Source organism: Drosophila simulans, chromosome 3L (genome assembly GCF_016746395.2).
Source record: "Drosophila simulans strain w501 chromosome 3L, Prin_Dsim_3.1, whole genome shotgun sequence".
Lineage (NCBI taxonomy): Eukaryota > Metazoa > Arthropoda > Insecta > Diptera > Drosophilidae > Drosophila > Drosophila simulans.
This window is the reverse complement of record NC_052522.2, coordinates 1,762,699-1,777,502: the sequence shown is the minus strand read 5'-3', so window position 1 is coordinate 1,777,502 and position 14,804 is coordinate 1,762,699. Positions and strand designations below refer to the sequence as shown.

Genomic DNA, 14,804 nt, shown 5'->3' with positions numbered 1-14,804 from the left:
CCAGACGGCTTCGAGCCAGGCCCGAACTCGGAAAGCCGAGCCCGAACTCCAACTCGGCTGCTTTTCGCTTTGTTTTCTATTTTCAGGCGTGTTTTTGTGCGCTTTTTGCCTTTTTGCTTTTTGCCAGCCAGTTTTCATTTTCATATGTGGCCCAGGCAACATGTTGCTAGGGCCGTTTCCGGCATCAAATTCTTGAAACATGTTGCCAAGCTGGGGATACACAAATACGAGTATATAAATTCAAACGACTAAATGGAACTTTTAAACTTTAATCATTTGATATCAAACAGATAGGTGGGTCACAAGAGCATTCAATTAGCTATGGATGGCAATTCATCTAGGCAAATATTCTTAAAAGCTACGATTTGAGAACTGTCTGAATTAACAACGTTAGTAGTGTGGACTTTTAAATGGCATTATATTTATGATCTGGACTTCAGCATAATTAAATATTCCGACATATGCCCCATAAATAAGCCAGCTAATTTATTTCGCTTCCGTTTTCCATTTTAATGACCCAACATCTCGCTTGTAAGTCATCTGAACAAATATTTTGCTGTTCGTAATAACTCATCAATAAATTATTAATGATTTGTTTAACTTAGAAACATTTAATGAATTGAGGAATGCTAATTTCGTTTATCAGACGGACTTGATTTGTTTACGAATTGTGAATGTTAAATTATAATTAAAAATACAATATATATATATTTATTTTGGTCAATATTATGAAAACAAAATTATTTGCATAAGCGTCAATTAGCATTTAAATTGGTTACATTAAAGACAATGACAGGCATGATTTTAAAGTGCATTACATTCCTTAGGAACTCCGTGCACTCTCGATTTTGGAAGAGACTGTACCTAGAGTGGTAGGCCTACATCCATGACCTCCTTCGGTGATAACACACACACTGAACCACAATTGAGTGTGGCACTACAGAAAGCGATTACGTGAGCGACATTGAAATCGGATATAGCATGATATATAGTCTGGGGCGGCTGAGCTCTTTACGCATGAGCTGAAGGCTGGCGTATTTTAATTTCTTTCATTAAACACTTCAAAGCCCCCACGACGAAGTGGTTGTCCCCATCAATTTGATTGGATGTCAGCCGAGTTTGATTTTATTGGCTGGCCGAGTTAATGAGCCCCAGACAACACTGCGTATAATTACCGAACGCCTAATGTCAATGCAAATACGGCTGTGTTCGCATTTATTTAATTTCATTTAACTTCGTTTTATGGGTTCACAGTGCTGCGCTTAATGGAGGGAGGATCGGTTTCCTCATTAAGACATAAAATTATGCCAAGTGATTCTGGGCGACTGCGAATTTTAGGCTCTGCCTTCTGCGGCGCGATAGTTCAGGTCAATTAAATTGTAAATTGTAAGTGCAATTAAAAAGCCATATCAATCAGTTCGCCTATCGATTAGCATACACAAGTTTTTCCAATTATGTGTGTGTCTGTGTGCTTAAGTTCGAATAGTAAATCAACAGAAATGTCTGTTAAAATCACTTTGGTCTGACAAGTTGCCTTCGGTGTGATATGGTAAAGTGCACGGAGAGAAATATCATCCAATTGTCAACATATGTTTTTCCTCACAATTTGGAATGCTATTTTTCAATGTTTATATTTTAAGAGAATTAAACAAATTAAACTCTTTCCCCATATATTTCCCCCTCTGTATGTCTGCTTTAGTAGAGGCGATGGTGGTTGTTGGGCTGTGGAACTGTCTTTGGTCTGATCTGGCGCTGATCATTGCTGGGCAAAACAGGTCTTTCAAAAGATTATTATCGCTTTTATGGTGTTTTTATCGTTTTTACAACGTTTTTTATGTCTTTATGATTGATCTGATGAAGTTTTAGTTTTTGTTCGCTGTGTTTTCGGGACTAAACTGCTGCTGGTCTTTTTGCAAGTATTATTTATTTTTTCGGGTGAGAGTGTGGGAGAATTTTGCCCGGCCAAATAATCTGATGCGATAATTTTAATTTTGATAAATTACCATTGCTGGCCGCTCGCCCGATACGTGGTAATTTTCCAATCGCTCTGCGGGATTGGATTGTCGTGCGGATTAGTCGGCGGAAACTGGGTTAGGAACCGCAGCCTTATCGGCATGTGCTGGCCCTGCCCAACTCCACCCAGTTCCACCGACACGGCTCGCATTTCTGGTTTCTGGACTCGCAACTTCGAATTAATCTGTCAACGACTATCGACCGCCGATCTGGGAACAGCTACCCGGTTACCCGGTCACCCTGTGCCCCACAAGCACTCACGGATGAATTAAACATGAGCCACCAGCCACCAGGCTTCGCATTGTTTTCCCCCACCTGTCATAATTCATACCCGGGCACATCTAACGAATGCCACCTAGATGTCAACCCACGAATTCTCGAATGCAAACGCTGAATGCTGAAATATTGGTATTGAACGCCTGACTGGCGCGGCAGATATAAACAGCACTGGAAACAAATACTATTGGATAAAAACATATTTATTGTACATAGATACATAAGAGTAGTGATAATGAAAGAACCTGACTCGTTGTTACTTACGAAAATCAAACCTTAAATCAGTTCAGATACTTTATTTCACATGTACCCATATGGCAGAACGCAGCTCCGATTCGCGGGCAATCGGCCGCAAAAGTCACAGCCAATAACCCAACTCAATGCCTTCGGATCGGAGTGGATTGGTTGGAATGAGTGCGGGTTCATTTATCTTTATTAGGAATGGCAATTGGCAGCCACGCAGATAAGCGACAGAGGACAATGGATGGCGATGGAGGGTCTCTGGGCGGGGAAGCCCCCCGATTACAAGTCATTTGTAATATCGCCCGAGCTGATACGCTCATTTAAGTTAGTTGTTTATGTAACACATGTGTGCTGGCCGGCCATAAAACAAGATTTCTAATGGTCCCGCAGCACTTGCACTTTGCAATTGAATGCAGTAATTTATGATAAATTGCCATTTAATCAGAAGAATAAGCCCAACACCAATGCCGCCGCCAAACAATTTCTTTTTAATTAACAATATGCTAATCGGTGGGGCTCCCTTTTTCAGTTTCAGGTTCAAGAAACACTGGAACTAATTCGCAGATCGGCGAAAGAAGGAATTATTATCGGGACTTGGCAATAAAAACAATCCCGCCAAGCTGCCAAGTGGCGATTGAATGGCGGCATCGAGCGAATCGAACATGATTGAACGGATAATTAATGGCCGGGGATTAGCGACAAGTACAACAGGCCCCGCTGGATGGATGCTGTACCGCCGCGGGCAGCGAATTAATCAGCACCGGTAGACGAAACGGGCGTGGGTGCCCAGATGGAGATACGGAGCCACACGAGTGGAGCTGGTTCTGAAAGGAGTTTGTTTGTTTGCTTGCTTGTTTGAAGCCACTCGAATCAACGCCTTCAAGGCCAAGTGGTCGAATTTGACATCCTTGCCAGAACTGCGAGCTGAGCTAAGCCGAGCCGAATCTACTCATTGTCATTCCATGTCTTTCCATATCCAGTTCATCACTTGCGTTTAGTATATGCTAAACACCAGCAGGGGCAAACGACCTGCTCGGCCAGTGGCTAAATATAGTCGCGCGCATATTTCCGACTAAAATTAGCGATTCATTCAGAAAACACATGTTTAATATTCAAAAAGGCATAACAATGACAACAAACTAAAAGAAAAATGCATTCCCCGAAGGGGAAAAACAGCGACACACATACGCACGACTAACACGATAGAAACCATTGAAAAGAGGACAAAGAAGATTTGAAATGTTAGAGCTATCTACTCCTGCTGCACGGCCGACTCCTCCAGGTTGCAGAAGACGTTGCGCATCTTGTCCAGGTCGGGCGGCGCGGTGTCCGGGTTCCGGATCCACATGATGTAGGCCTGTTTGTCGGTCCGGGTCAGAGGCTTGAAGTTGCGCGGATTCTGCGCCTCCTCGTCCTGCAGCTTGGAGTTGTAGCGTGCGTAAAGGAAGATGCGGTATCGCCAGTTGTCGAAGGTCTGCTTCCACTCGGTCACGTGCTTGACGGCGCCCTGCGGCACGGCGTTCAGCAGGTTGGCCAGCTTCAGCCAGTATGGGTCCAGCGCGGGATCGTTGCGGCGGTGGTCGTTGATGAACTGGTGCTGCTGCAGGAAGTGTACGTACAGCTCCTTCTGCCGCTTGGACATGCGCTCCTTGCGCTCTGCGGACGAGAAGCAGATTAACACCATTAACTCATTAACATCATTGTTCCGTAATCGGCTAAATAATTTTCAAATTTATTAATTAATGCAAATAATATACACCTGATAACATTGGAATGCTCTCAATTTATGTGCGCTTTGTTTATTGACATCGCGATTGCAGCCCTAATGGAAATCCGCAATTATTTTATTTAAATATATTTCTTTATAAAATTAAGTTGCTGAAATATATTTTTTAATATTTCTGGCTGTACATCGAAACATTGCCACAACTGGGCAATACATTTAAGAAGTGCAAAGTGCATAAACAATAACACAATTGACTGCATGGATCGGGGTAATAATTCAAGAGAGTAACTTACGTCGAATGTTGTTTGTCGTAGTGGTGCCCATGGCCATGTTGACTCCCTGGTGCTGCTGAATCTGCTGCTGTTGCTCCTGCTGCTGCTGCTGCTGCTGCAGGAGAGCCAGGTGGTGCTGTTGCTGCTGCAGGTGCTGATGCTGCTGCTGCTGCTGGATGATGTACTCTTGCTGGATGCGCTCCTGAAATAATAAGGCAGGTCCAAAGTATAAAACACAAAAGCCAGCCATGGTCAAAAAACCCACCTCATGTTGCTGCTGCTGCTGCTGTTGCAGATGTTGGTGATGCGAGGTGGGCGGAGGCGGCAGCGGCAGGGCCGTGGGCAAAGGGAAAGGCGGTGGTGGCAGCGGCTGCGAGTGCGGCGAGTCCGGCAGCTCGTCCTGCGTGTCGTAGTCCATCTTGGGCGAGCAGGCCTCGTAGGCGGGCAAGCCCAGCTCCGCGGAGGCAGCTCCACTGCTCTCCCTTTCGATCCGGTACTTCATGCTCTCCTCGTGCTCGTGCTCATGCTCAGGCTCCTGATCCTCGTCCTCGCAGGGTGGCAGCGCCATGAGCGGAGTGGGCGCGGCCTCCAGCACATTGCTGGGCTGGCACAGATTGGTGGGCTCCTCGGGCGTTGGCGAATCGTTGAGCATTTTCTGGTCTGCACAGCGGCACTGGCGATTCAGCACATAGTTGTCCAGGCCGACATCGTAGACTGCAATAAATAAAAGTGGATTGTAGTCAGTAGAAAGTATAATTTGAAATTGCATATATCATGTCTAATCTTATCTAACATCAAAAACGCGGTTTCTTTCTCTTAAAAAGTATTCTATTTCTTAGCAATAGTTAAAGTACACATTAACAGTTTTATATTTTGCACTTTGATCTCGATCTAGTAGTCGTAGCTGTTCGTTGTCGTGGTGGTCTCGTCCAGCGGCACGAACATGTCCATTTTTTCGTAGTCCTGCGGCGTTATGTGCTTGTGGCTGGTCCACATGGCATACGCCTTCTGGTCGGTAGCTGTCAGGGGCTTGAAGTTCTTCGGATCGGTCGTTTCCGACATGCTGAGCTTGGAGTTGTAGCGTGTGTACATGAAGATGCGGTACCGCCAGGCGTCAAAGGTCTGCTTCCAGTCCTCCACGTTCTTTACGGCGCCTTGGGGAACACTATTCAGCATGTGGGCCAGTTTTGCCCACAGTGGTTCGGTGAGGCCATCGTGCCGTCGGTGGTTGGATAGCATGCATGGATTGTCCTCGAAAAACTTGACGTACAGCTCCTTTTGGTCCTTGGACATGCGTTCGCCGCGTTCTTTAAGAGAATTTTTAAGGGTTTAGTTCGGATTTCAGACTTTTACAAGCACTTCTCTCACTTCTAAAGCGACTCATCAGACCCGGCGTGTAAGGCGACTGTTGGGAGGCATTTGGTGCATTCATCGGCGGCAAAGGATGCGTGTAGCTAGGGAAGATCTGCTGACCGGGCAGCAACTGCTGCTGATGCTGTTGCTGCTGGGCTTGGTGCTGTTCCTGGCGCGCCAGGAATCTGGAGGCCCGCTGCAGACGCTCCACCTCCGATTCGGACTCCGACTTGGGTATAATGTCCATGGGGTCAATGGCCTGAGTCATCGATTCCGGCGTCCGTTCCGAGTAAGCCTGCCCCAGGCGCAGTTTGTGGGAATTGTCCGTGCGTTCCGACACCGAGTTGTTGCCCTGCTGGTCCAGTGGCGAGTCCACCGCCTCTGAGCTCATCCCTAGGGCCGGAGAGGTGGGCTGGGAGCCAGGCACATATTCGTGGGCGTGGTGCGAGGTGCTTTCGTTTGACCTCTGCGGCAGAGGCACGTGGTGCTGGTGCTGATGAGCGTGGTGCTTCAGGACCGCCATCGAGCATGAGGGCTCGTAGGAGAGCATCTCCTTGGCGTGGCCATCGTCCAGAGCTGCAAGAGGGAGCATTTTACAATTTGGTTTTTATTACAGATGGCAATCGCAGAGACTTACAAGCGAAGCGCACGCATCGTCTACATAAACACAACTGATCTACAAACAAGACCGGACTCTGAAACTCCGGAACTCCGCGACATCGCGACTTTTGGTTGCCCGCAGTCACTCGAACGCTTAAACGCTAATTGAAACGCGACTTAGCCGTAACTTAAACGCTATTTACCTTGACTGATCTCTATAACGAAGTTGGTGAGGTCGTGCCTCTGGTCCAGATAGTGCAGCAGCAGCTCGTCCGGGATGTTGAAGCCGATCTTCTTGTTCCGGAACTCGAAGTTGTAGATCCCGAAAGCGGCACGCACTGTGGGGCGGGATTTGATTGATATATTTCATGTTTGGCGAACAAATCGCTTGGGGGCTCCGTGCTTTGGGTCACCTCCCCCTCTCCGACCACACCAGTGCTTACCCACGTTCTTCAGGTCCCATATGTTTAGGTCGCGGTTCTCCTGGGGAACCCCGATCATCAGCAGCTTCTTTGTGTCGCGAAACTGAAACGGAATTATGATTCCCGACCGCAGCACCATTTTCAAAGCGCCCACACACGCGATTTATAAAAATTTTCACAGATTTCTCACGTCCGCTTTGTGCTTGTCCTCCGTAATTGTTTTGGTCTCCGTTTATTGTCGTTCGTAAACAGCGAACTAGTTCCGAGCTCCCCGCAGTCTGGTCACATATCTGCGCGAATCGGAACGGAACAAGAGGCTTATAAGATTTCCTAGAAAAATATTATTTTCTCCCTTAAGTTATCGCGTTATCAAAATTGCAATTGCAAATTGCAAGCTATGCAATAATTCAATATTTTTTTTATATATTATCTGAAATGGCAAGCAAGAACTAGTTCCAAAGACGGCTGTTCAAAAATAAACTCTCGCCTGGTCACACAGTAAAGCTGATTTCATAGTGGGAAAAAGCATAGCAATAGGATTACGAGTAATCCCGTCCATATGTCTTGGAGTTATCCACCTGCTGAACATAAATAGGTTCTTCCAGGTTGTTTCAAACCCTTGATCCAAAACGAGAGTTAGCTGCCCGCCTTCACAATGCTCGAGAACTGTCAGCGCCACCACATGCTCCTTGGACTAGGAGCCCTAACGATGGTCACCATCCTCGTCCTGTTCGTGGAATCTCGTTACGCGGCAGATGGGCCTCGTCGCCGAGAGCCACAGTTCGTGATCGAGGACAACTCGACCTGCTGGCGGAATGAAAAGTACACGATGGTGCAGGAGTGCCACCCGTGCTCCGAATTCGACATAGTCAGCCGCAGCCTGGGCGTCTGCATCCACACGCACTACAAGGAGGTGCTGCGCTGCCAGAGCGGCGAGATCGTTACCAGGAGCTGCGACCGAGTGGCGCTCATCGAGCAAATGAACTTCCTGAAATTTGAGGTCTCGTGCTTTGTAATCGGATTACTTAGCTACCTGGTCAGTTATGCCCGCGATCGAGTCCTGTCCAGGCGCAACTACATGAGAATCGAGCGACAGCTAAACCGGGTCCAATAGCCCTCCGCCCCATCATCGATTCCCTTCCCCAAGTGATACTCATTGACCGTACGGAAGGTACATTATTTAATTTAGTTTAAGTACATACACTCTGGAAATACCATGTTAAAATTCATTTGCTAATACTAGGGGGTTTAATATATTGCATACTTGTGGAATGCTTGTTTTCAGGGGACAAACACAATTCGGCGCTAATAATATTCATAACATTTTGATTCGGTAATAACAATCGCTCCTGTACTTCTGGCATCCTTTCAAACTGGCAGATTCTACCGCCTGTTGTTCATATTCGTAGAAAATATCGATTAACTAATCCATTAGTTAGCAACCGCGTTTGATTGGATTTAAAGCAGGCTTAAAGATTCAGATGCTTGGAATGTGTGAAATTGTTCGTTATAGTTCCCTAGTTCCGCCAGTCGGGAATCAGGTCGGGCTCAGCTCCCAAGGAGGCAGTGGGCTGCATGGCGGGCGGAGCAACTGTGGGCAAGGCTGGAGGCGATGGCTGTGCGTCCAAGGTCTCCTCGCTGGTGGTGCTCGCATTGCTGCAAGCCTTCAGGGAGTTGTCCGTCATGGGCAGTGGTTTGGCCACCCCAATGCGCACCACTCCTTTCGAAGCACCCTTCAAAGCCTGCACAGCCTGGTCCAGCGAGGCGTTCTCCAGGTTAATGGAGTTGACAAACAAAAGTCGATCTCCGGGAATAAGGCGTCCGTCCAATTGCGCCACCCCTCCAGGGACCAGAGAACGGATTACAATCAGCGTGTCGTTGGGATCCAGCGGATCTTGATAATCCAGAATAGAGAAGCCCAGACCGCGGTCGCCCTTGACCAGCTCGATAATTTGCGGTTGGGACGACCACATAGCCAATCCGGTTAGTGGTTCCAGGGAGCGCGACTTCAGCTTACTAAACGAAGCAGCGGCGGCAGCCACCGAATCTCCATCGGCCACGGAGCCCGCGGTGGCCAGACTACCATCTGATTTGGCCTTCACCAGGCGGTCGGTAGCAGGCAGCAGGTTCTCAAAGTTGTTGCTCAGCTTTTTCAGCGTGTCATCAGAGAATGGGAGAAGCGAGCTGTTCCTGTTGCGACCGCAAACCATGCGCACATCCAGCGGCAGTTCCTTGAGTATAGCCACCACCTCCAGGTGGTTCATGCCCAGCAACCGTTCGCCGTTTACCTCCAGCAATTCATCGCCAGAGCGGAGTACTCCATTCACGCCAACGGGTCCATCAGGTAAGATTGAACGAATATAGTGATGGGGTCGTACCTCGCGCCCTCCTTCTACGTCCACGGTTCCCTCCAAGGAGATCCCCAAGCCGCCGACCGCGAACTTCTTGATCTGGGCCACAATCACCTCCACGTCGGAGCCCACAATCTTCTGCCACTTGCGAATAATTTCGGTTTCGGCGTCGTCGGACAGTTCCGGATCGGTGTAGTACTTGTGTCGGGTGATCACCCCGCTGTTCTTGGCCTATAACATGTTAATCCGCTTTAAGGTTTGCTGCTGTGTTACCCGTTAGCTAATACTCACCTCTGTTTTATCCGCCAAGGGTACAACTTCCGTGGGTATGATCTTCGTGGAGCCGTCTAGGGAGTCCCTTACTGCTACCAGTTGCTTACCTGCTCCAAATGAGCTTAATGTGGTGGTGGTCATTGTGGTGACCGACGGCGGAGTGGACATGAAGGCTTCTGGCGCTGGTAAGGCTTCCTCTTCCAACTCGCGAGTGATGCTGCGTGATGGTGTAGTTGTGGCGGAGGACGTTGTTGCCACGGGCGTGGGCATGGGAGCCCTTGAAGGCGTTCCAGGAGCACTGGATGGAAGCTTGTCATTCGCAGCGATGGCCTGCTGCAGCTGCTCGAATTTGGGGCCCCTCAGGTAACGTTCCAAGCGCAGGTTCACCACCTGACCTGACTTCTTAAGCAGCTCTACGGCCTGGTGGTTGGAGTAGCCTTGTAGCGACTGGCCGTCAACTTCAATGATGCGATCGTTGACCCGGATGCGACCACTCAGGTCCGCTGCTGAACCGGGCGAGACACTCTTTACGAAAATGCCAGACAGCTCTTCTTTCTCACAAACATAGCCGGCAATTGTGATGCCCAGGCCGTTGGCATCCTTCTTCAGCTCCACCTGAAGCTTCTCCGTTTCAGGAAGAGCAAGCAATTCCTCTAGGTCGATGTTTGGATCAATAAGCATGGATGTCTCGCCGCGATAAACGAAGCGATCATCTTCCGTGGTGGTCTGCGGAGTGGAGGCCGTGGAGCTCTCGCCAAAGATTTCCGGATAGCCGGTAGATATGAGGTACCGCTCCAGCTCGGCAGGATCGACGAGGACGCGCGTGGGCACCACAGCAGTGCCCGGTTCCAGGGCGTACTGGGGCGTAGGCACGCTCTGCTCGACGGGACGGGCAACCACCAGGCGGACGTGGGTTCCAGACTGTCTCAGCACGGCAGCCACCTGTTCGGATACCATTTCATGCAGGTTGACGTCTCCAATCTGGAGGATGTGGTCGCCCGAGCGCAAGCGTCCGTCCTTATCGGCTACTCCACCGGGCAGGATGGTTTTTACAATAACTCCCGAGTTGCGAGCTCCAATAATGCCGAATCCGAGACCCGTGCCATCGTTGACCAGCTCTATGGCCTGGATCTGGGCGTAATCCGTGGCGTAGAGATCCGCCGCTCCGGCTCCCTTAGAGTTCTGGCTGTGCGGGCGCGGCTCCTCGCCGACGCCGCCGGGCTTATCAGGACTGCCCGGAGCCGAATGGGAGTGCGAGGAGGAGCGCTGTTCGTCAAAGTCGTACATCACCTCGCCGCCATTCAGACTGAGCACCAGGTTGCCAGCCACATCGATGTCGAAGTCGTTGGGCAACATGGACGGATGTTGGGCCAGCTGAGCGTTCAGCTCGGACAGCGAGTCCTGCACGTGGACGATGGTGCGGAAAACGGGATCCTGCAGGATGCCCAGAATGGTGCTGAGGCTCTCGGCCGTCTGCATCTGCAGCTTGGGGTCGTCGGACTCATCGATGCCCTTCTTCACAGCCTCGATCTGCTGAAGGGCGCTGGAAATATCCGCGCTGAGGTGCATCTTGCGTCAGTGGGCGTGGTCAGCAAGCGGTGCGCGGTGCGGTCAGTGGAGCGTGGTCCCCGTCTCTATCCGACTTCCGCTGGCGTTTCTATGGACTTCTGGGTGGGGGCGTTGTGGCGTTGGCACACTTTGTCCTAAACTGCAAAACGGGTAATCCGACTTGGGCTCTAAGTGGGACAGCTCCGGAGCAGTTACTGTGCCGTTTGGATGCAGCGAGGTGTTTACCCACTCCTATGCACTCTTTTCCGTGGCCACTTGCTCTGCTGCTGCTGTAATTGATTTTTAATTATCTCTGGAATGGAATGCCAAATGCATTTTCTTTTCTCGAACAGCTGATGGACAGGGTTGCCGAGCGTCTGTGTTGTACATCGATAGGCAATCGACATAATCGGAACAGCTGCCACCTTTTCAAAATCAATTCAAATTCGACCGTTACATCTGCAAATTTAACTTTAATGTTAAATGTAGTTTATAATATGGCTATACTAAAGGACCCAACAACACCAATCCTTTTAAACACAAATTTTGAATTTATTTCCTCTGTACGCACAATTTACTGTGTTCCAAATACGGAAAAACAATAAGGTGTCTGCCATCAAACCATGTTACGTTCCTCCTCCTCCTCCAGCTCTATTTCGAGCTTGCGGAATTCGCGGAAGAATTCGCGAGTGATATGCTTCATATGTGGAGTTAAGTACTTGGGAAAGATATCTGCAGAAGAAACAGAGAAACATCAGAAAAGAAACCCCCAAACGAAAAGGAAAACCTACAATCAAATTCTATAATGAGATCCCCGAACTGCTCCACCTTCTTGTTGGCTTCCTTGATGGCCGTAACTGCATCCAAATTGCGGCACTTGGGCAGTCCCTCGAGGGGAACCACTTTGGTGTATCCCGGCTGCACTACGTCCGTAATGACCACCTTCAACTGACGGCGGTCTAGCGTGCAAATGAAGAACGTGAAGCCGGTGAAGGCCTGGCATAGGCCAATAGACTGCCTATAGACTAGGTCGTGTTGGTTCCTCCTCTCAAAGTCCGGATGCGGCTTGTCCGCGGCAATGAAAATAATGTCACCCGGAATGGTGGCCGGATAGCGATCGCCCTCTTCCTTGAAGCAGAAGCGAGTTCCGGCCGTGGTTCCTGGGGCAATGTTCAGCTTTAAGGTGTGCTTGCGCTTCTCCATCCGCGACTCCTTGGCGTCCACGATCTCCTGGCGCCACACGTTCATCAGCTTGACGCAGCCAGTGCGTACTTCCTCCAGCGACAGCTCGATAATCCTCTCCGTGCTGGCGTCCTTGGAACGCACCCCAATGCCATGCTGGCGCGTGGCGTACAAGCTCGGTGGATTGGAGATCGCATCGATCACGTTGGCATACGGCGAGTAGCTACCGAAGACCCGCTCGTAGACCTTCATGTGGTCGCCGTCGTATTGATAGGGCGGAAAGTATCCGTTCGGCAGCATGACGCCCTCGAACAGACCTGCCTCGCCATAGCGATCGTATATGGCCCGGTACAGATCGTTGCCCAGCACATCGAAGGCCATGTTGACGTAGGCCCACTGCCTGGGCTCGCCCATGGGTGAAAGGTGCGTGAGACGACCCTCCTGGGCCAGCGGCACAAAGTCCTGCTCGTCCTTCTTGTCGCGATGTGGGCAAAGGCGAATGGCCAGGCGGCGGTAGGCCAGAGTAATCTGCTCCTTGGAGGCGCCTCTGGGCTGATCCAGCACCGCGTAGTAGTCCAGCTCCGGCCGGTTCATTGTTTCTACTCGGAGTCGAAGCGTATAACAGCTGGCAGAAGTGTTCACAGAATGTTTGACGTGTTACTGAGAATTTATTCAAATTATATACAATAACTTAACTGACGCAGGATCTGGCTATGGATGAAATATGCTTGTGGACAGTACATTAAGATTATAGCTATGGTGTATATGGAAAAGTGACGGCGATCAGTCAACGTCCTCGGTGCTGACGCCAGTGTAGATGGGCTCCTCCTTGGCCGCACTCTCCGACTTGGCATCGTCGGTCTTCTCCTCGCCACCGGCGACGTCACCCGAGTCATCTTCCTCCTTCTTGTCACCCTCCAAGTCAGCGGCATTGGGCACCCAGAGGCCGGAGTCCACACAACGCTTCATATGCAGCTTGGCCACGTCCACGGGCATGGCCGCAATGGTCTTCTGCAGCAGCTCTACGTCGCGGGACTCGAAACAGGCCTTTAGTTCCTGCGGAGCAAATACATGAAAAGTTAGCCAAGTAATTCCCAAACAGCGAACCACTAGAACGTACATCGGGCAGGGATTCAAAGACATCGGCTGGGTCCAGACCACCAGGTCCGAGGCGCTCCTTACGCTCCTCCTCTTCGGCCTGGGCTATCGCCTCCTGGATCTTCTCCTGCGCACGCTTCTGGATGCGTCCTTTGAAACCTTCGATCTCGCTGTCGAACTGCGCGCGGTACTCGGGCTGACAGTGCTGGATCTTCGAAAAGAAGGAGCTGACACAGGCGCGAGGATCCACGTCCAGCTGTTTGGCCAGCTCCAGAATATACTGCATGCAAATGCACTGATGCGCCACGTGGGCCATCAACTCGTGCTTCTCCTCCATTTCCAGGTTGATAGACCAGATGACCAGGTAGTTGGCCGTCTCCTCGCCCACCAGGTGAAGATGCTCCTGCAGAAACCGCTTCGAATCGTCGTACTTGCGCAGCATGCCATATTGTTTGCAGAGCTTCTCGTTCTCCTTGACGAATTGCCTCATGCGCTGCTCTCGCTCTTCCTCGGACAGATTCTCATCCGCCTTGCGGCCGGCCTTCTTGTTAATCACGGTCTTCTCAAAGCCGGGCTTGCTGATGGTGTCCACGTTCCAGGGTGTTTTCTTTTCCTTTTTAATCATCTCGCTCTCGATGCGGTCCAGCTCTTTTCCATCGGCCTCGATCTTTTCGAGCTCTTTCTGTAGGCGATACAAATTAGGGATTAAACATTGCGATGCAAGATGGATGGCCACTTAGGATGATAGTCGATCTTAAGCTTGACAATAGGAATAAATTGTAAGTCCGGATTAGATGGACTGAGAACATAGGGAATTCCCAGCTCCCAGCCCAGGCTAATCAGCAACAAGTGAGCAGTGCATCCGGTGCAAAGACCCACCTTTAGAGCCTCCTCGTCGCCATCCTTCTTTGAGATCCGCTCCTTGACGTCCATGAGGCGCGCCTGGTAGCTCTGGCGCTTCTTCTTGAACTCGTCCTTCTCGTGGTCCATCTCCGCCATGCGCTCCACGCGCGCCTGGTGCCGCCAGCGGAACAGGGAAGGCGTGTCTATGTTCGGGTGAGTGTCGTCCTCGTCATCCGAAATCTGAAAGGAAGTGTGCCGATTAGGAGGACTGTTTGGGTTGGCACCCAGCAGTGGGCTCACCTCGATGTTCTTCCACTTGCTGTAGTCCACCATTTTGCTGTTTCTTTGCTTCGGATTTATATTTGAATGTAAATGCTGCAGGTTTTTGTACTTTTTCGGCTGCTTCCTTTTTTTGGATTGCTCTGGAAATTAGTGTGACCGCGGTGATATTGCGGAATAATACCAAATTAAGCCCCGCTTACTCTGGGGCCGTGCTAAGAAATAGTAGTCATGCAGGTGTAAACCAGATTGATTTCAAATCCCCTGTTGTTTTTAATTTATTTACATCTATGGCCTGTGGGCTTACGCTACTAAATATAAAAAT

At 49.9% G+C, this 14,804-nt stretch overlaps 5 protein-coding genes across 7 annotated transcripts; 1 reads left to right on the top strand and 4 right to left on the bottom strand.

Moving 5' to 3' along the window:
* Positions 1-3,621: 3,621 nt before the first annotated feature.
* On the bottom strand, positions 3,622-7,173 carry LOC6736414 (probable serine/threonine-protein kinase DDB_G0280133). Of its 2 annotated transcripts, XM_039294193.2 has the most exons (5): positions 6,927-7,173; positions 6,687-6,821; positions 4,796-5,244; positions 4,552-4,732; positions 3,622-4,188 (listed from the first exon to the last, which is right to left on the bottom strand). In XM_039294193.2, the coding sequence occupies exons 1-5, from the start codon at positions 7,042-7,044 to the stop codon at positions 3,785-3,787; spliced, it is 1,287 nt and encodes a 428-aa protein (XP_039150127.1). In that variant the 5' UTR covers positions 7,045-7,173; the 3' UTR covers positions 3,622-3,784. The 2 variants fall into 2 exon arrangements, with proteins under 2 accessions (XP_039150127.1, XP_002083286.1); XM_002083250.4 differs by lacking the exons at positions 3,622-4,188; positions 4,552-4,732; positions 4,796-5,244 and adding exons at positions 5,337-5,837; positions 5,899-6,459.
* A 180-nt stretch (positions 7,174-7,353) lies between these two features.
* LOC6736413 (protein JTB) lies at positions 7,354-8,177 on the top strand. 2 transcript variants are annotated; one of them, XM_016170452.3, is made up of 2 exons: positions 7,354-7,450; positions 7,501-8,177. In XM_016170452.3, exon 2 carries the CDS (start codon positions 7,561-7,563, stop codon positions 8,017-8,019), a length of 459 nt encoding a protein of 152 aa, XP_016029917.1. In that variant the 5' UTR covers positions 7,354-7,450; positions 7,501-7,560; the 3' UTR covers positions 8,020-8,177. The 2 variants fall into 2 exon arrangements, with proteins under 2 accessions (XP_016029917.1, XP_016029916.1); XM_016170451.3 differs by having other exon boundaries at positions 7,372-7,450; positions 7,511-8,177.
* Positions 8,069-11,492, bottom strand: LOC6736412 (patj homolog). Its single transcript, XM_002083248.4, has 2 exons — positions 9,548-11,492; positions 8,069-9,487 (listed from the first exon to the last, which is right to left on the bottom strand). The coding sequence occupies exons 1-2, from the start codon at positions 11,096-11,098 to the stop codon at positions 8,423-8,425; spliced, it is 2,616 nt and encodes an 871-aa protein (XP_002083284.2). The 5' UTR covers positions 11,099-11,492; the 3' UTR covers positions 8,069-8,422.
* A 116-nt stretch (positions 11,493-11,608) lies between these two features.
* Positions 11,609-12,863, bottom strand: LOC6736411 (dnaJ homolog subfamily B member 13). The gene is made up of 2 exons (XM_002083247.3): positions 11,869-12,863; positions 11,609-11,809 (listed from the first exon to the last, which is right to left on the bottom strand). The coding sequence occupies exons 1-2, from the start codon at positions 12,851-12,853 to the stop codon at positions 11,694-11,696; spliced, it is 1,101 nt and encodes a 366-aa protein (XP_002083283.1). The 5' UTR covers positions 12,854-12,863; the 3' UTR covers positions 11,609-11,693.
* A 44-nt stretch (positions 12,864-12,907) lies between these two features.
* Positions 12,908-14,724, bottom strand: LOC6736410 (hsp90 co-chaperone Cdc37). Its single transcript, XM_002083246.3, has 4 exons — positions 14,501-14,724; positions 14,237-14,440; positions 13,380-14,039; positions 12,908-13,315 (listed from the first exon to the last, which is right to left on the bottom strand). The coding sequence occupies exons 1-4, from the start codon at positions 14,531-14,533 to the stop codon at positions 13,043-13,045; spliced, it is 1,170 nt and encodes a 389-aa protein (XP_002083282.1). The 5' UTR covers positions 14,534-14,724; the 3' UTR covers positions 12,908-13,042.
* Between the last annotated feature and the right edge of the window lie 80 nt (positions 14,725-14,804).